Genomic DNA, 21,104 nt, shown 5'->3' on the forward strand with positions numbered 1-21,104 from the left:
TGTTCATAAATGGCATCAGTTATGATTCCTGTCAGCCATTTGTACATTGTTGTTAGGCAGCAGATGGGTCTGTACTTGTTGGGAAGCTGTGTTTCTTTGGTCTTTGGAATTAGGCTTGTGTTCTCAGTCGTTAGCCAGTCTGGAGTGTCCTCTTCTCCGTTCAATATTTTTGTGAAAGCCACAGCATAATGTTGGTGTAATGCTGTCAGTCTTTTCAGCCAAAAATTTGGGATTTTGTCGATGCCAGGTGCCTTGAAGTTACTGTATTCACTCATTTTCTTTCTGATCTCCTCTTCAGTGATTACAATTGCTGGCATTTGTTGTTTGTCTTTGTTTTTCTGTTGTATTTTTTGAAATCCACTCAGCCTCTTGATGTTCTTCCTTTATACTTTGTATTTCTTCTGCTGTTAAATATTTTGTGGTTTCTGTTCTGCATGAATTTTCATATGTTTGTTCAGATGGCTTTTTCGTCCAAATCTTTTACCACAGACCGAACAGCTAAATGGTTTCTCTCCTGTATGAATTCTTAAGTGTGCAACCAGATGGCCTTGGTTTCCAAATTTTCTATCACACACAGAACAGCCAAATGGTTTCTCTCCTGTATGAATTCTCAAATGTGACCTCAGATGGCCCTTTTGTCCAAATCTTTTACCACATACAGAACAGCCAAATGGTTTCTCACCTGTATGAATTCTCATGTGTGTGATTAGATCACTCTTCTGTCCAAATCTTTTACCACACTCAGAACAGACAAACAGTTTCTGACCTGTATGAATTCTCATGTGTTTGTTCAGGTTGCTCTTTCGTCCAAATCTTTTACCACACTCAGAACAGCAAAATAGTTTCTCTCCTGCATGAATTATTTGTCTGTGTTTTGAATAGATCATATGACCATATAATTTTCCATATTCACAGCAATTATGTTGTTTCTTAGCAATGTTGAAAGTGCCATGATGAACAGAGACATTCCTGTTAACTTGTTCTCTTGTCTGTTTCCAGTCATAACTGTCATCAATCTCAGTTTCAGAACTGTCTGAACTCCTACCACTGGTATCTCGTTGCAAATGACTGCTTGGACCCAAGCTGCTGGATTGTTGTGGTCCTCCATAGCCCTCTCCCTCAGTTTTTGCTCTCCTCGTTCTGTATACACCTGAGCTGCTGGCTACAGGCTCAGCATCTGTGCTCTCAAACTGTGATGACTCTACTTTTTCATAATCATTTTCACTCTTTACATGAACAGCAGTGAAAGGAAACTTAGTGATATCGGCCTCCTCCAGCTGGTGAAGCTGCTGTCCCTGCTGACTGACCCAGAGTTTCTCTTGTTCCTCTTTAATCCTCTCCTGGTCAACACTCAGACTCCACTGCTGGTCTTCAGGGAGAATTTCATCTTTAATCAGCAACTGCTGCACATCTGCAACAAAACAAGAAAATTGACAACATTTAGAACAACATTCATTAAAATAATCTTGCAGTGGAGAATGTGACCAAACTACAATAAGTTATTGGACCAATGGGACTGACAGAATAGAAAAGAATAGTTTGTCATTGCATTTCTGCAATGAAATTCTGGTAGCACTTTCCAAACAGCTATACACAAAAAACAACAGCAGCTTTAAAAACAACAACCAGCTTCCCAGGACAAGACCTCCTTACACACACACACACTTAAGGTGCTTAATAAATTATTAAGATGCTTAATGCTTAGTAACGTAGGATAGTTTTAAGTATGTAACCAGCCCATATTATTTATTGCACATGTTGATATCTGTTACTGAATGTCTGTGTTAGTGGGAGGGGTACGGGGTGGAGCGATGGACGCTACAGCTCTGGGGAAAAAGCTGGTCCTTACAGTGAGGAAAATAAGTATTTGAACACCTTGCGATTTTGCAAGCTCTCCTACTTAGAAATCATGGAGGGGTCTGAAATTTTCATCTTGGGTGCATGTCCACTGTGAGAGACATAATCTTAAATAAAAAAAAAACAAAAAATCCGGAAATCACAATGTATGATTTTTTAATAATTTATTTGTATGTTACTGCTGCAAATACGTATTTGAACACCTACCAACCAGCAAGAATTCTGGCTCACACAGACTTGTTAATTTTTCTTTAAGAAGTCCTCTTATTCTGCACTCTTTACCTGTATTAATTGCACCTGTTTGAACTTGTTACCTGTATAAAAGACACCTGTTCACACACTCAATCAATCACACTCCAACCTGTCCACCATAGCCAAGACCAAAGAGCTATCCAAGGACACCAGGGACAAAACTGTAGACCTGCACAAGGCTGGGATGGACTACAGGACAACAGGCAAGCAGTTTGGTAGAAGACAACAACTGTTATGATTATTTATTATAAAATAAAAGAAACACAAGATGACTGTCAATCTCCCTCGGTCTGTGATTCCATGCAAGATCTCACTTTGTGGGGTAAGGATGATTGTTTAGAGGATGAGAACAACCCCAAGAAAACCATCCCAACCGTGAAGCATGGGGGTGGAAACATCATACTCTGGGGGTGCTCTTCTGCAAAGGGGACAGGACAACTGCACTGTATTGAAGGGAGGATGGATGGGGTCATGTATTGTGAGATTCTGGCAAACAGCCTCCTTCCCTCAGTAAGAGGATTGAAGATGGGCCATGGCTGGGTTTTCCAGCATGACACTGACCCCAAACACACAGCCAGGGCAACTAAGGAGGGTCTCTGTAAAAAGCATTTGAAGGTCCTGGAGTGGCCTGGCCAGTCTGCAGACCTGAACTCAATAGAAAATCTTTGGAGGGAGCTGAAACTTCAAACCTGAAAGATTTGGAGAAGATCTGTGTGGAGGAGTGGACCAAAATCCCTGCTGCAGTGTGTGCAAACCTGGTGAAATCTACAGGAAACGTCTGACCTCTGTAATTGCAAACAAAGGCTACTGTGCCAAATATTAACATTGATTTTCACAGGTGTTCAAATACTTATTTGCAGCAGTAACATACAAATACATTATTAAAAAATCATATATTGTGATTTCCAGATTTTTTTTTAGATTATGTCTCTCACAGTGGACATGCACCTAAGATGAAAATTTCAGACCCCTCCATGATTTCTAAGTGGGAAAACTTGCAAAATCGCAGGGTGTTCAAATACTTATTTTCCTCACTGTAGCTGATTAGTCTCATTCCTTATAGTGTGGTAGCTCTTCCCCGATGGCAGAGAAGCAAGCAGGGAATGTCCCAGGTGGCTGTTGTCCTTGCAGATGGCCTGTGCTTTCTTCTACAAGTCCTCAACATACACATAGTCTAAGTCCGGGAGCTCAGTCCCTCTGTGCCATCTTCATCACCAGGGACAGATCTTTTGTGTCCTCTGCCGTACACCTGCTGAATCACACTGTGCAGCTTTGGCAGAGGATGCTCCCAATGGTGCTTCTGTAGAAGTTCCTGAGCAGCTGTGGAGCCAGACCAGCCTGCTTCAGCATTCTCAGGAACAACATCCTCTGCTGAGGTTTTTCACCAGGGTGTGGGTGTGTAATGTCCAAGTCAGTCTGCAGGGATGCTGTTTTTGATCTGTGCTAACACCATCCTCTCAAAGCACTTCATAATGACCGGGATGAGGACAAGTGGGCAATATTCATTGAGGGTTGTCACAGCAGGCTTTTTGGGCACAGGTACAATAGGAGTCCTTCTGAGGCAGGTGGGGACAGCAGCATATTGTAAGGAGAGGTGAAAGATGTCAGTGAACACCCTAGCCAGCTTGTCAGCACAGCTGATAGTGTGGAAATGTACACCAGGAGTGTTTGTTTTAGGTTTAACACATTCGTAAACTGCAGACAGATGGTATATTTTCACAACTATGGCCTTTGATCCAAATGAATCACACTCTGGTCCCATTTTTACCTTGAATGGATATGACTGGACAGAGGTGATATGAGCAATCACAGCAGAGTGCAGAGTGAGTTCCTTTCAAATACTCTGACTGCTACTCTTTTTTAAAGACACTTCATCCAGTCCACCCAGCTGTGAATGGGCAAAGACCATGACTGGAAGTAAACTGTAAGGGACTAGTGTCTCATCCAGGGGTAGTAGCAAACTATATTCCCCTTCATGCTCCAGAATCTGGTTATTAACATCTGACACCAATTGTCCCCAGGGCCACACAAGGCGTCTACCTGTCATTCCAGTACTGGAAAATACCCAAGAAATGTGACAAAAATACATCACTGGCAACAAATAATCACTAAAAAGTGATTATTACACATTGTTACAAAAAATAAAAACACAAATTATTATAAAGTTAAGTAAACCAATACTACTTGCATTGTCACACCAATATAGATGACATGATGACGGTGGTGATCAAAATCTGATACCAGGTTGATTATTGATGTTACAGACCTTCTGTGAGACATTTCGTAGGGTCCCTTCATACATAGTACGAATGTGGTTGAACTGTGCATGAATTGCACATCAAGCAGGAATCGTATGCAATATGTGTAAAATCGAAGCTGCCCTTAACGCCTCGTACACCAGTTGCTACAACTATCTGTACACACCAGTGGCTGAAAGACAGAGTGTGCCCTGTGAGAGCCATTTGAACCATCTTGCGGCAGGTGTCGGCCAAATTCCAGGTGATACACACAAACATCCAACACTGCTCGCCTGGCACTGAGAAAACGTGTGGCCATTCATGCCATTAACACGAAACCGGTCAGCAGATGATCACTTTCAAGCTGGATGTGAAATTTGTCTATGTGCTCCCATGAGTGTGGCACTGGACAAAGCAACACACATGTGGCATATGTGTCTTGCATGTGTGCACGTGTTTTGTGTCCCCCGCTGCCCCAACACATATGGTGTGCTGGGGAAGCACACTGACAGCTGAATGACGGCTCAGTGCACACACAGAAACCACCGCCAGGACAGGTATTATAAATAATTATGGCATTATCTACATATGCAATTACATAACAAATAATGAAAATGAATGACCACATAACACAGACACGTTGGTCTGGGCGTTGAATGGACAAGGGGGGGCGTGTCTGCTCACAGCCACTGCTGTTGTGATCTGTGCTCCTGGATGTTCCAGCTGGAGAACACATACCATGTTTTGAAGGACATGAACTTACAACATTCCTCTGTGAGGCGCGTCTCTGCCTGCTGTCCTCATGTAGAAATACATAAAAACATATATTGCTTTTACGACGGGCTTGAGAGTGCGCAAAGCACGCACACTGACAGGCTGTCCCAGTTCATGTGGACACGCAGCAGGCGATCTGAATGTCACGTCTGTCTGACAGGACACGTGTCCTGTGAGCGGCGCACCACAGGACCATATGGCAAGCCACTTTCAGTCACGTATCAGCAGAAACACACCGTAACAAACGCCGTTTGGTCAGTTATCATGGCGCTTTTTTATCTCTCTTTTTTTTTTAAATATGTTTATCTGCCTGTTGATTTCAGCCATTTCACACTACTGTTATAAGACAGTGATTGTAGCGCAGTGGTAAAGTTTCCATCTGGTAATCAGAGCTAGCAGGTTTGAATCACGTGAGTGGCATTTACTTGTTATTTAACCGCGGGGTTCTGTATTGCGTCCCCTTTTATTTATTATTTATATCAACCCAGTGATATTCACTAATTATACATCTGGTTTTTATTTTATTTTCCTCCACAACAGCGGCACGATGTAGTGCACCACGTCCCAGTTGCTCGCAATGTGTTCCTGCTCGTATGACACCAGTTTGAACATTAAATATCTTTTCTTTTGTGGTGTATTCAATTGAATATAGGTTGAAGAGGATTTGCAAATCAATGTACTCTGTTTTTATTTACATTTTACACAATGTCCCAACTTCATTGGAATTGGGGTTGTATTCTTCAGACATCCTGTTCAAGTATCTAGAAAACATTCCATATAAGGAGAGAGCAGCAAATATATGAATTAGCCACACTGAGGCACTGGATCCATGTGGTGCATACACCAATGTTACGCATAATTACTCCAGTAGTTCCAGTATATTTTTAATACCAGACGTGACAGATGCACAAAATAGTGCATCCGCAAGCAATGCCACCCTGAATATGCGAAGGAGGTGGGGTTGTCTACGTCACCGTGTTTTTTGATTTGGTGGCTGACCATGTCCAAAAGTCAGTGTGTTTGTGAAGACACGTGTGTTTCAGAAAAAGACAAAAGCATAAGCCTCCAGACTTCAAATGATAACCAGATTAGGAGAACTAGTTGAGTTTGTGATGGAGGTCAGCCTGCTGGGAGCCGCGACTGACCCTCAGTGACCCCCAGGAGACTTCATTGACCAGGCACACTCCAAAACTCTCCACATCTGGACATATTATATAGACCCAATTTGTCCAATGGTGTGCCAGCAAGTTCGTCTAAGGTGCTTGACAAATATCGAAAACGTAATGTTAGTGCACCTTATAGGCTGATGTTAATGTAGCCTTTAACAGCAGGCTGCATTAGCTTATGATACCTGAATGGAAATCATAATTAGCTCACTGAATTCTTCGCAAATTGTTCTGTTTTTAATATTTTTACCCAATAAATCCATACCACAGTTTTTTTTACAATTGTTACTGCTCTGAAAAAAGAACAGTCTCAATTTTTGTATAACTTACAGAATTTTTTGCTTTTGAACTGACTGTTTTCACAAGTAATCAGACAGTCTTAACTTCAATGAGGTAGAGCGGAGAAGGACACAGTAAATTTTGCTGAGTAAAATACACTGTGCCAGGATAAAATTTGTCTAAACAGAGTAAATTATAATCTTATAGAGTGAAATCGGCTCTACCGTCTTGCCAAATCAAGTGTTTCTACTCTAATAAGAGTTTATTTTACACTGTGATAGAGTTGATTTAGTACTGTGATAGAGTATATTTAAATATTATCCCAGCAGAGTAAATTTTAATGTGCAAAATTTACTGTGGATTAGAGCTGGGTATCGATTCAAATTTCAAGAACTGATTCGATTCCGATTTTTAACATTCAGAACTGATTATTTCGATTAGAATCGATATCGTTTTGGCCTAGTGTTATTAAAACTGTTTGTGAGCTGTTACCTAATTGTCTAGTTATGCAACATAATACTAGTATTATATTGACATTTGACAGCAAATTAATGACGTACTGGTCATTAATAATGATGGTTATAAGAGTGATGGCACGGACCAATCCCCCTCCCAGAATGACAGAGTAGTATTTTTATTTTACAAACAGGCTGAAGGGCAGCCAAAAGAGGGCACTAGACATAGCTGGTTCATTGGCCCCGACACAGGTACATTTCTACAGGCTTCCATGTTTTGGCCTGATGCCTCATTTCTTTTGGGTTTAAAGTAAGGCTGGAACAAAGATAAAAAAAAAACATGACTGTGTGAATTAAACAGCAGACGATTCTTTTTTCTTGCCTGCATCAGACAAGAGTCCTGGTCGTCATGATTGACACACACACACACATATACATATATATATACACACACACATATATATACATATATATATATATATATAAAATATCGATCTTTGGATGTATGAATCGATCTTTTCAACCCAGCACTACTGTGGCTATCCTATATAGGCTATTCTTTCTATTCTCTCTCTCTCTCTCTCTCGCTCTCTCTCTCTCTCTCTCGCTCTATATATATATATATATATTCACTTTGAGTTCTATCTCAGTGTTAAAACACTTACCATCAGGATGGAGATGTAAATGAGTGCATGGACCAGAGTCTCTGGCAGGTTGTGATCCTCCGCAGTCGTCTCCATCAGCTTCTGTTTTAAATGTTCTGTGTTCAGTTGAGTTGTTGGAAAGATGTTCCCCTTCTGTGCTCTCATGGCTTTGATGAGACTGTGGTGACTCTAGTTTTTCTTCATTCTTCAAAGAGACAACAGTAAAAGGTAACATAGTGATATCAGCCTCCCCCAGCTCATAAAGCTGCTTTTCCTCCTGACTTACCCAGAGTTCCTCCTGTTCCTCCTTAATGTTTGGAGGCTCTGAGTTCTTTTGGTCCACAGTCTGATTCCATTCCTGCTGCTCAGGAAGAAAGTCTTCTTTACTCTCTAACAGCTGCTGCATGTCTTCAAGGAAGAAGTAAAATGTATAAAATTATGAAGATCATTCATCATAATAACAACAAAGTAGCACAGTGGTGTGTGTGACTTGACGACACAAACTGCAGTGATGGACATTTGGTGCCTTTACTGTCAACGCGGATATTAAGTTCTCCACTGTGACTGGAGTGTGGATTTGTGGTTAGTACTGTGAGGAAACAACACTAACCACGAAGTCACCATGCCTGGCATCTATCCAAATAAGGATATTAAAGGATTATTAACCAACTGTGAGGTGTGTACAGGGAAATATCAGACCGACATGTCAGTACGAACCAAGCGAGCGAAGCAAAAAACATGGAGGTCTGATATCCGCGTACAGACCGAGCAAGTGAGGTTAATAATTCATTTATTATACGGTTATTATGTATATAAACACGCAAACGTATAGTATCGCCCGAATATGAAAGCTGCTGACGGCTCGTAGACGACTTGTTTGCTTCACCTCCATGAAGAACTTGCTAACAGATGGTCCGGTTGTTAGCTGGTAAAAAGCATTTATTCTGTGTGTTTATTCAGATGCTGTTTAGATATTTATGGAGTACGTTCATGTCTGACTTGCTTTTCCTAATCGTGTTTTTAACTTCTGGTTTGTAAAGAAAACAAGGGAATCAGCCAATCAGAGCGCATGTAGCATCACAGCCATATAATAAAAAAAGTTTATATAATGACTGAGTGGGTCCTTGTCATTTTATTGGTGCTTTGTCTGTCACATGACATGATTATTCATCTCATTTGTGTTGAGTTCTATTTACTGTGCAAATTTGGTTCCATATGTTTTGTACCGTTGTACGCTGCAACCACCACCCACACTAGTGGGGGCGGCATTTAACTAAACACGGCGGGGTTTGTTTTGCTGACAGATGATGATTTGAAGGAGCTAATTGACGGTGCTAACTGTTCTAAGACAAAAAACAAATCCACTACGCCGAAAGCCGTCTGGAGACATGAAGAGCTATTAGGATGAAAAGCTTGACAAATTTCTAACGTGATTTTTCGCTAGACTTTGGAAAGCAGACAGCAGTCCGTACATGAAGTCAGTAGACGTCGTCAGAGACTCCATTGTCAGAATTGTTTTTTGCAAGTTGACAGAACAATTTTGGACTCCTATTTAAAGCTTGTGTTGGACCGTTAAGCACCAGTGATGCACACCAAAATGGAAGCCCGTCTCTGTTGTTTATAAATTAATAAAATACGAAATGACAAGGATCTATTTTTGCCATTATATAAAACAAATAATCGTTTTTCCATTCTTTCAATGGTATGAACACTGAAGCAGAGTTGAACGGTACGTTCCATCTTTCACCTAATGAAATATTTGTACCATTGAAAGATTGAAAACAATTGTTGACCTTGTCATACACTTTTAATCACTAGACTGACAAGATTTTTAACTAAACATTGTTCTTGCAGGGGAAAATAACAAATAGACATAGGTGACAAGTTACTGGTCCGTGTCCTTGGACCAGTGGATATCTCTACCCCTGAAAGTGCATGGGACTTAATCTGCATTTCGGTAAGAGGGTGCAGACCGAGAGTAAGGGTATGCAGTGCCAAAATGAAAATTACATAATTTTAAACTTACTTTACTTTTATGTATTATTTGCAAAACCACTTTTTTTTAGCACACTGCAAAACACTTACGAGCTCTATGTACTGAATTTATTTAGAATCGAAAATCATTTTAAATCAATAATAATTTTGAATCAAACTGTGACACTGTGAACCATCATCGACTCGAAATGTGAGATTATACAAATAATGAATGTTTATGAGTGAAAATTCGCCTCGTTGAATGGTATGTTCCAGCTTTCACCTCATGAAATATTTGTACCATTGAAAGAATGTAAAAACATTCATTATTTGTTTTATATAATGGCTAAAATAGATCATTTGATATTGTATTAATTTATAAACAACAGAAAAGGGACTTACATTTTGGTGTTCCACGGTGACGTGTAGTCCAGTGATGCTGTGCACTGACATCTGACTTCCATAAGAAAAAAAAAAAAAAGACTGTGTAGTTCTTCAGTTCAGCCAAAAATCACATCAGCGTTTCATGTTAGCAGCTCTTCATGCATCCAGACGGCTTACAGGGGAGTGGATTTTGTGTGTGTGTGTTTGTGCGCGTGCGTGTCTGTATCTTACAATATGATAATATTGTAAGATACAATTTAATATGATATTAGGTTATTGCGAGGGAATGCAAAAAAAAAAAAAAAAAAAAAAAACACAAGTAAAGACTTTACATGAGATCACTGTTTGCTCTCTCCGGTGTTTGCACATGCACAGTGCGTGACGTAATCAGCGCGTAGACGCTTGAGGTGCTGCTTCAACAGCTCAGAACCCTCACGAGCCACGACGGCCGACCAAAATATCAAACAGGTTTGATTTTCATCCGACCATATGATTCCCCATCGGGAGGTGGTCGTGAGACGCAGGACGCACGAAGCTAAAACTCAGCGCGATCCAAAAAATTCTCGCACGAGTGAAAAATCAGCTGAAAAAGGGCCAAAAATCGCACAGTGGTGCACTGGTGAGTTAACAATACCATTCTTGTTTTAACTAATAACTTTTACTTTCTATTATAAGCCACCCAATTTTCACAGTCAGTCAGCACATAAATGCCGGATTTAAATGCCACAGCAGAACTCTTTTTATCCCTGTGCGCTGGCGGTTTGTGGGTCGGTTAGATATGAAAGTCCCGGGCTGAAAAATGTTCCCAGCACGCCCCTGTTCCCCACGCTAATGTTCAGATGTATCAAAAGTGAAATAATTGTGGAAATGTGCAGTGCACCACGCAGAAATCATGGTCTGTGTACACCGGTTTCTACAGCTCTGTGGTGGCACCAGAGCGTGCTTCCAGACCTGAAGTGGTCTGCTTGCAACATGAATGCGAATAGGCTCAGCATACTGCTTGTCATAAAACCAAATGCAGCACCATTAAAAAGACTGTTTAATGGTGAGAATATATACATCAATCAAAACCACTCTTCACATCTCTCTTTTACAATCCCACATTTCTGCGAAGTTCCACATATACATGAGTAGGCCCAACATAGCACACCTGGAGTTTTTATACAACTCCAATTCACATGAAGATGGGACATTGTGTAAAATGTAAATAAAAACAGAATACAATGATTTGCAAATCCTCTTCAACCTATATTCAACTGAATACACCACAAAGACAAGATATTTAATGTTCAAACTGATAAACTTTATTTAGTTTTTGTGCAAATATTTGCTCATTTTGAAATGGATGCCTGCAACATGTTTCAAAAAAGCTGGGACAGTGGTATGTTTACCACTGTGTTACATGACCTTTCCTTCTAATAACACTCAATAAGCGTTTGGGAACTGAGGACACTCATTGTTGAAGCTTTGTAGGTAGAATTCTCTCCCATTCTTGCTTGAAGTACAACTTCAGTTGCTCAACAGTACGGGGTCTCTGCTGTCGTATTTCGCACTTGATAATGCACCACACATTTTCAATGGGCGACAGGTCTGGACTGCAGGCAGGCCAGTCTAGTACCCGCACTCTTTTACTACGAAGCCATGCAGTTGTAACACGTGCAGAATGTGGCTTGGGATTGTCTTGCTGAAATAAGCAGGGACGTCTCTGAAAAAGACATTGCTTGGATGGCAGCATGTGTTGCTCCAAAACCTGGATGTACCTTTCAGCATTGATGGTGCCATCACAGATGTGTAAGTTTCCCATGCCATGGGGACAAACACACCTCCCATACCATCACAGATGCTGGCTTTTGAACTTTGCATTGGTAACAATCTGGATGGTCTTTTTCCTCTTTTGTCCGGCGGACCTGACTTCCATGATTTCCAAAAACAATTTGAAATGTGGACTCATCAGACCACAGCACACTTTTCCACTTTGCATCTGTCCATGTTCATGTCCATGTCTGTCCATGCTCGGGCCCAGAGAAGGCGGCAGCGTTTCTGGATGTTGTTGATGTATGGTTTTCGCTTCGCATGGTAGAGTTTTAACTTGCGCTTGTAGATGTAGCGATGAACTGTTAACTGACAATGGTTTTCTGAAGTGTTCCTGAGCCCACGCGGCAAGATTCTTTACACAATGATGTCGGTTTTTAATGCAGTGCCGTCTGAGGGATCGAAGGTCACGGGCATTTATTGTTGGTTTTCGGCCTTGCCGCTTATGTGCAGAAAGTTCTCCAGATTCTCTGAATCTCCTGATTATATTATGGGCTGTAGATGATGGAATCCCTAAATTCCTTGCAACTGAACACTGAGAAACACTGTTCTTAAACTGTTGGACTATTTTTTCATGCAGTTGTTCACAAAGTGGTGATCCTCGCCCCATCTTTGCTTGTGAATGGCTGAGCCTTTTGGGGATGTTCCTTTTATACTCAATCATGCCACTCACCTGTTCACCTGTGGAATGTTCCAAACAGGTGTTCTTTGAGCATTCATCAACTTTTGTAGGCATCCATTTCAAAATGAGCAAATATTTGCACAAAAACAAAAAATCTATCAGTTTGAACATTGAATATCTTGTCTTTGTGGTGTATTCAATTGAATATTGGTTAAAGAGGATTTACAAATCATGTATTTTGTTTTCATTTACATTTCACACAATGCCCCAACTTCATTGGAAATGGGGTTGTACTACCCAGTTGTCAAGGAATAGTTTTGTTCATACATGTTTTGTAGTCTGGGGAATTTTATAGTAACTTTATAAAATAATGGATTTATTATGAACTGAAGTAATGCTGATTTCAATTAATACTGCTGTGATGAATAAATTAAAGATACCAAAGACAACTATTATTATTCTTCTCATAATCAGAGTTGATCTTACCTGGATACAAGTTACTTGATATTTACCTTTCTGCGCCAAGTGCTGGATAAAAATAAAAAACACATCTACATTCCAGCCCTGCAATAGACTGGCATCCTGTCCAGGGTGTAGCCTGCCTTTCACTGTATGACTGCTGGGCAGTGTTGCCACAGTTACTTTGAAAAAGTAATCCAATTACTGATTACTCCTTGAAAAAGTAACTTAGTTACTTTACTGATTACTCAATTGTAAAAGTAACTAAGTTAGATTACTAGTTACTTTTTTAGTTACTTTCCACAGCTGCCGACAACTCACTTTATAGTCACCCTTTCTTGACTTCAATGAAAATAAATACTTGTTTTATAAAAAGTAAACTAAAGACCTCTTTCTTGACCTCATATTTAACTGTTGACAACACTGTAACAGTAAAACTTGCAATTTCAAACCTACATTGTTTAGAAATGTAACTATTAAATTCTAACTCTCTAAACATTTTACTTGTAGAAATTATTATTTTAAGCAATATTAGTAGTTGTAGTAAAAAACGGCTTCAAAACTGGACCTTTAATCTAGGGGTGTTGTGGGGGAGGGGGGCACATCCTTGCCCCACGCCCCCATTCCATCTGGATTCGCCCCTGCTTTGGCGTTTGAGCACAAGGAATGGATAACATTTATTTATGCAGAAAACAGGACCAGATTTACAGGTAAGAAAGTTTTATTGCGTTTTCACATCTTGTGGTCCTCAGAAAGAGAGTTTAGGTGCATTTGAGTGGAAAATAGTGTTAGTTGTTGACGCGTCGCGGAGTATCAGCTGTTTTTAACGAGACGATACGGAACGGCTCAGCTCAGAATTCTAAATAAAGGAGGGGAAAAAGTATAAAAATGTCTTTGTAAAGCTCAGTGCAGGTGTGCTGATCACCGCGCTTTAAGAGATGAGGACGAGTCGAGCAGCTGCAAAAAACCGTGGATGAAAAGCTCACAGCTCACTGAAAGTGGGCAGTTCAGTCGAACCCCGACCTCCTGTCCACAGACCAAGTTTAATGCTGCTGTCGACCCACAATGAAAAATAATAGTAACGCACAGTGACATGAAGAAGTAACTTTAATCTGATTACTGATTTGGAAAGATTAACGCGTTAGATTACTCGTTACTAAAAAAAGTGGTCAGATTAGAGTAACGCGTTAGTAAGTAAGGCGTTACCGGCATCACTGCTGCTGGGATAGGCTCTAGCCCCTCTAGTGACCCTTAACTGCAGTAAGTAGGTAGAAAATGATTGACTGAATGAGCTTATGTTTCATAATACACAAACTGTTACAACCATAATCATTTCAGTTAGCTTTGTTATTTTTTTTAAATTCAAAATCCTGGCTGAGCTGGGGCAAAAGTCGTGCCAACAGCAAGGAAGGTGACTTCACTTATCTTGAGCAACAAATGACACAGAGGTTTCACACAATAGCTACAGTGGGGAAAATAAGTATTTGCCCCCTGTCAGTTTTGCAGGTTTTCCCACCTACAAATAATGGAGAGGTCTGTAATTTTTAACGTAGGTACACTTCAACTGTGAGAGACAGAATCTTAAAAAATAAATAAATAAATAAAAAAAATCCAGAAAATCACATTGTATGATTTTTAAATAATTTGCATTTTATTGTATAAAATAAGTATTTGACCCCTAGAAAAACACAGCTTAACAATTGGTACAGAAACATTTGTCTGCCATTACAGAGGTCAGATATTTCCTGTAGTTCTTGACCAAGTTTTCACACACTGCAACAGGGATTTTGGTCCACTCCTCCATACAGATCTTCTCCAAATCTTTCAGGTTTGGAGTTTCAACTCCCTCCAAAGATTTTCTATTGAGTTCAGGTCTGGAGACTGGCCAGGCCACTCCTGGACCTTGAAATGCTTCTTACAGAGCCCCTCCTTAGTTGCCCTGGCTGTGTGTTTGGGGTCACTGTCATGCTGGAAGACCCAGCCATGACCCATCTTCAATGCTTTTACTGAGGGAAGGAGGTTGTTTGCCAAAATCTTGCAATACATGACCCCATCCATCCTGTCTTCAATACGGTGCAGTCGTCCTGTCCCCTTTGCAGAAGAGCACCCCCAGAGTATGATATTTCCACCCCATGCTTCACGGTTGGGATGGTTTTCTTGGGGTTGTTCTCATCCTCTAAACATGGTAAGTGGAGTTGATTCCAAAAAGCTCTATTCTGGTCTCATCTGACCACGTGACCTTCTCCCATGCCTCCTCTGGATCACCCAGATGGTCACTGGTGAACTTTAAACGGGCCTGGACATGTGCTGGATTGAGCAGGGGGACCTTGCTGCCCTGCAGGATTTTAAACCATGACAGCATCATGTGTTACTAATGTAATCTTTGTGACTGTGGACCCAGCTCTCTTCAGATCATTGACCAGGTCCTCCTGTGTAGTTCTGAGCTTTCTCAGAATCATCCTTACCCCACAAAGTGAGATCTTGCATGGAATCACAGACCGAGGGAGATTGACAGTCATCTTGTGTTTCTTTCATTTTATAATAAATAATCATAACAGTTGTTGTCTTCTACCAAGCTGCTTGCCTGTTGTCCTGTAGTCCATCCCAGCCTTGTGCAGGTCTACAGTTTTGTCCCTGGTGTCCTTAGACAGCTCTTTGGTCTTGGCTATGGTGGAGAGGTTGGAGTGTGATTGATTGAGTGTGTGAACAGGTGTCTTTTATACAGGGAACAAGTTCAAACAGGTGCAATTAATACAAGTAAAGAGTGCAGAATAAGAGGGCTTCTTAAAGAAAAATTAACAGGTCTGTGAGAGCCAGAATTCTTGCTGGTTGGTAGGGGGTCAAATACTTATTTTATGCAATAAAATGCTAATTAATTATTTAAAAATCATACAATGTGATTTTCTGGATTTTTTTTTTATATATTCTGTCACAGTTGAAGTGTACCTATGATAAAAAATACAGAGCTCTCCATTCTTTGTAGGTGGGAAAACCTGCAAAACTGACAGGGGGTCAAATACTTATTTTCCCCACTGTATATCAAAATTTTAAATTTTTTTTTCATAAAAACATTCTCACCCACTTGTGTAAGTATTCATATTTCTGGTCAAACATCCGATTAGGAAAATATTTGACAGTTATAATGACATGTTATGGGGTATCAATAATACAAAGTTTAGTGAACAAACCTGCAATGTACAAGCGAACTCTAGAATTAAAACCAGCATCCAGCACTTCCCCTCCTTTGTTCTCTTCTTTTAAACGATGAATTTCTTCTTCATAGTCTGCGGTCATTCTTTCAAACAAGTCAAGTATTTCTTTGACAGCAGCCGTTAGCCGTAGTTTCAACATGCCCCTCAGCAGCTGGACTTTAGACATGTTTGTAGAAAGCCTTTAAAAAAAGAAACCACACACACACAAAAGGAAGAAAGTCAATGACCAAGTAAGTCTCTGAACCAGTGAATCATCAGGAGTGAACTAATGCAGACATCAAGTGTACTGGAGTCAATTTAGGAGAGTGGAAGAATGACTAAAAACAGGCTGACTTCATCATCTGCTGCTGTTCAGTCTGTCCAGACTCATGAATCATGTGTGGGACAACTGAATTTCCCTGTGCTGTGACAGAAGTTCTAAAGCAGGGGTCAGCAGCCCTGTTCCTGGAGATCACGTGCCGTGCATGTTTTCCTTGTTTATCTGCTGCAACCTCATCTTGCTGTGCACATCTAACTTAGTTAATTATAAGTGGTTGAACCAGGAAGTTTTTATTTATTTATTTAATGTTTTACCAGGTAAGTCAATGGAGAACACTTTCTCATTTAAAATGACGACCTGGACGTAGCAGGGCAGGTGATCTCCAGGAACAGGGCTGGTGACCCCTGTCCTAAAGATTAATAGTTGTATTAGTTTCTTTGCTACAGTAAATCTGATTCTGTATAGAACATACCATGATTTTTGCATGAGGTGGGGAAAAAAAAAAAATCAGATAGAAAAAAACTTATGTGCATGTTTTGATGTTGGGAGGAACCCGTGTTACAGCACATATTTTCGCAGGGCATATATTGTCGCCACAACGATATATGCCGACGTTCATGGCCCCATTACGGCACATATTGTTGCCAGGGACAATATGTGCCACTGCACCAGTGGCAATATGTGCGGTGAACACTGGTACATATTGTCACCAATATGCCATGACAGTTGTGTGTGTGTGTGTTTTGAGAGAGAGAGAGATAAACAGAGAGAGAGAGAGAGAAAGAAGTCATAATAATTTTGTATTTTATTAATTTGTGTAAGGGTTTGTAGTCATTTTTAAGTATGTGTTTGTTTTTAATCTTTGTTGTTTGTTTTTCTGTGTTGTCATGGGGACCACAATGGAATTAGCTAAGTCCATGCTTTTTCATGCCATCCTCGGCATGTCAGGTTGGGTATCGAATACCGGTTCCTTGTAAGAATCATTAAGAAATGATTTGATCCACCAACATCAATAGTCTTTTTGCTTAACGATTCCCTTATTGGTTCTCCAGTTCACATTACACCAGAGTAGGGCTGCAGCTATCGATTATTTTAGTAATCGAGTATTCTATCGATTATTCTGGCGATTAATCGAGTAATCGGATAAAAAGTACTTCTGCGTTTTTAAACAACATCAATTGTCCAGGGCTCTTCCTAAGCAATGGCACAATGTCCCTGTGCCAAAGTGTTGGCATTTTGCTGAAATGGCGATGGGATGTGGCTTTCTGTTTTGTTTTCTCCAACTTGTAAAATTTAACCATTTTTAATTTTTGTTTTGTTTGTTTTTAATAAAGGTTGATGGACTGGGTCCCTGCGTGATGTATTTTTTAATCCCTCTTTCTCTGTAATTAGGCAGATGGAGGTTGAAAATGCAGCCTCGCAGTCATTTATTTTTTAATTATTATTTTATTTAAGTTACCGTGTTTGTGAAGTGTTGTGTGTTGCCCAAAAAGCAAAAATTAAAAAGTCAAACACTCAGTGTGAGTCTGAGGGAAACAGAAGAAAGAGTGGACTTCTGCTGTTTGTCAATGTAGCCGAGGACAGAGCTGTGACTCACCCAGTCTGACAGCCCCTCACACTGGGCAGACAGACAGCAGCCGGCCGCCAGGTCAATAGTCCCTCCCCACGTAGAGCAGACCGTGTGTTTTTTAAAAATAGACAAACACACTGCTTCGCTTTAAATGCACAGTAAGTCTATTTCAGATGATCAGAGTGGACCATCTTTCTTTTAAAAGGCATTATTTAACTCTATGTGTCACGTTAGAAAGTGGTAGCTATCGTTGCTAATTTGATTAGCTGTTATGCTCCAGTCGTTTTTTTTTCTGCAGACGTTGCAGCGCCACACACAGGCTTGGCATATGTACTACAATGTTAAACGAAGCTTCGAGGCACCGAATTTGCCTCGAACATTTTTTGTAATCGAATTATTCGAGTTTCTCGATTAATCATTTCAGCCCTACACCAGAGCGACCATTGTTTTTGTTGGTTTGTATTGAAAAAGTGATCATTTCTCTACGTTGATTGCAGGGGGTCTGCTTGAAGCAACAAAGCATTGCTTCGACCCGCTGCTTCACTGGATCTCTGCTTTGCTCCTTTTCAGAAGCGGCAGGTCTGCAATTTCCTCATTAACTCCCCTTCAAAACCATTAAAAGATGTCAATCGTGAGTGCCTTTGTGCGGATTAAAGTCACTGATTGGGGCTCTTGTCTTGTTCCATTCCATTCCAGTTTTGTGGGACTAAGTGCACAGCTCCAAATGGAGCAGCGCAGATTTCGGTCGGAATTAATAACTTCTCAGCGAATCGGCGTTTTAAATCAAATGACACCAAACGTTGTAATACAGACAACAAACTACAACCAACCAAAACTGTTCTTTATCTCCCGAAATGAGACGTTTAATATTTAAATCCTGACATGCAGCACAGCCAGCTGCAAGAGCTCAGCTCAGTCTATGGAGTTACATTTGTCTCATTATATCTGAAAGGAAGTGTGTTAGACACAAACTACAGATTTGGCTTATTTCTATTTATGTCTGGAGATCTTAGGATCCATCATGTACATCACAGCTCCAGTGACCATGCACAGGTGTTATTAATTTCTATTTAAGTCCACAGATCAAGGATCGAGTGACCAATTTCATATTTATTTACTTTAAGACATAGTGGAGAAGCTTGAATCTTCGACTGGACTGGGTTGCTTGACGTGAGGACGTTTTGCTTCAAATCACAGAAGCTTCCTCAGCTAAAATTCTTGCTCTGCTAGTCTGACTTCTGTCTTGACTCTTGTAGAGAAGAATAAACCAGAAGCCAACAAAAGCTGGAGTTTTTAACCTAACCAGACCCCTCCTACCGAGAGGCCGACTGCTATAGGCTAGTGACTAAAGGAAGCTTCTGTGATTTACTGGTGGTTGGCTCTCACTCCGGTATTGTATCACTTCCTGTTCCGGAGCACAGCGGTGTTTTTCTGTATCTGTTAGCTGTTTAATCTGCGCAGTTAGATTGATCTAGTTATCTAGATTACGATTTGTTTCCCAGTGTAATCTTTACGTGCCTTAACTAAAGCACTCCTTCTGCTGAATCACCTCTAAATTATTTACACATTATTCACTTTGCGTGTTTTTAGGAATCCGCTAGCTTAGCGTAGCTACTAGCTCTTAGCCGATTTAGCATGGCGGCTTCTCTTGTCTCTCCCGCACTTTTCTGCTCTGGGTGTGAAATGTTTAGTTATTCCTCGGCCTCCTTTAGCAGTAACGGTACTTGTAATAAGTGTAGCTTATTCGTAGCTTTGGAGGCCAGGCTGGGCGAATTGGAGACTCGGCTCCGCACCGTGGAAAATTCTACAGCTAGCCAGGCCCCTGTAGTCGGTGCGGACCAAGGTAGCTTAGCCGCCGTTAGTTACCCCCTGGCAGATCCCGAGCAGCCGGGAAAGCAGGCTGACTGGGTGACTGTGAGGAGGAAGCGTAGCCCTAAACAGAAGCCCCGTGTACACCGCCAACCCGTTCACATCTCTAACCGTTTTTCCCCACTCGACGACACACCCGCCGAGGATCAAACTCTGGTTATTGGCGACTCTGTTTTGCGAAATGTGAAGTTAGCGACACCAGCAACCATAGTCAATTGTCTTCCGAGGGCCAGAGCAGGCGACATTGAAGGAAATTTGAAACTTCTGGCTAAGGCTAAGCGTAAATTTGGTAAGATTGTAATTCACGTCGGCAGTAATGACACCCGGTTACGCCAATCGGAGGTCACTAAAATTAACATTAAATCGGTGTGTAACTTTGCAAAAACAATGTCGGACTCTAGTTTTCTCTGGGCCCCTCCCCAATCAGACCGGGAGTGACATGTTTAGCCGCATGTTCTCCTTGAATTGCTGGCTGTCTGAGTGGTGTCCAAAAAATGAGGTGGGCTTCATAGATAATTGGCAAAGCTTCTGGGGAAAACCTGGTCTTGTTAGGAGAGACGGCATCCATCCCACTTTGGATGGAGCAGCTCTCATTTCTAGAAATCTGGCCAATTTTCTTAAATCCTCCGTGACTATCCAGGGTTGGGACCAGGAAGCAGAGTTGTAGTCTTACACACCTCTCTGCAGCTTCTCTCCCCCTGCCATCCCCTCATTACCCCATCCCCGTAGAGACGGTGCCTGCTCCCAGACTACCAATAACCAGCAAAAATCTATTTAAGCATAAAAATTCAAAAAGAAAAAATAATATAGCACCTTCAACTGCACCACAGACTAAAACAGTTAAATGTGGTCTATTAAACATTAGGTCTCTCTCTTCTAAGTCCCTGTTGGTAAATGATATAATAATTGATCAACATATTGATTTATTCTGCCTTACAGAAACCTGGTTACAGCAGGATGAATATGTTAGTTTAAATGAGTCAACACCCCCGAGTCACACTAACTGTCAGAATGCTCGTAGCACGGGCCGGGGCGGAGGATTAGCAGCAATCTTCCATTCCAGCTTATTAATTAATCAAAAACCCAGACAGAGCTTTAATTCATTTGAAAGCTTGACTCTTAGTCTTGTCCATCCAAATTGGAAGTCCCAAAAACCAGTTTTATTTATTATCTATCGTCCACATGGTCGTTACTGTGAGTTTCTCTGTGAATTTTCAGACCTTTTGTCTGACTTAGTGCTTAGCTCAGATAAGATAATTATAGTGGGCGATTTTAACAT

General features: G+C 40.9%; 1 protein-coding gene across 1 annotated transcript in view; it reads right to left on the reverse strand.

Annotated features, from left to right (window-relative positions):
• Nucleotides 1-252: 252 nt before the first annotated feature.
• Nucleotides 253-21,104, reverse strand: part of LOC117524939 (zinc finger protein 583-like) — a 32,646-nt gene continuing 11,794 nt past the window's right edge. The window contains exons 2-5 of the mRNA XM_034186755.1: nt 16,104-16,306; nt 7,951-8,072; nt 7,686-7,869; nt 253-1,411 (exon numbers count right to left, since the gene is read on the reverse strand). Of these exons, the coding sequence (XP_034042646.1) occupies nt 408-1,411; nt 7,686-7,869; nt 7,951-8,072; nt 16,104-16,293 (1,500 nt within the window). The 5' untranslated portion in view covers nt 16,294-16,306 and the 3' untranslated portion in view covers nt 253-407. The remainder of the gene's footprint in view (nt 1,412-7,685; nt 7,870-7,950; nt 8,073-16,103; nt 16,307-21,104) is intronic.

Source organism: Thalassophryne amazonica, chromosome 14 (genome assembly GCF_902500255.1).
Source record: "Thalassophryne amazonica chromosome 14, fThaAma1.1, whole genome shotgun sequence".
Classification (NCBI taxonomy): domain Eukaryota; kingdom Metazoa; phylum Chordata; class Actinopteri; order Batrachoidiformes; family Batrachoididae; genus Thalassophryne; species Thalassophryne amazonica.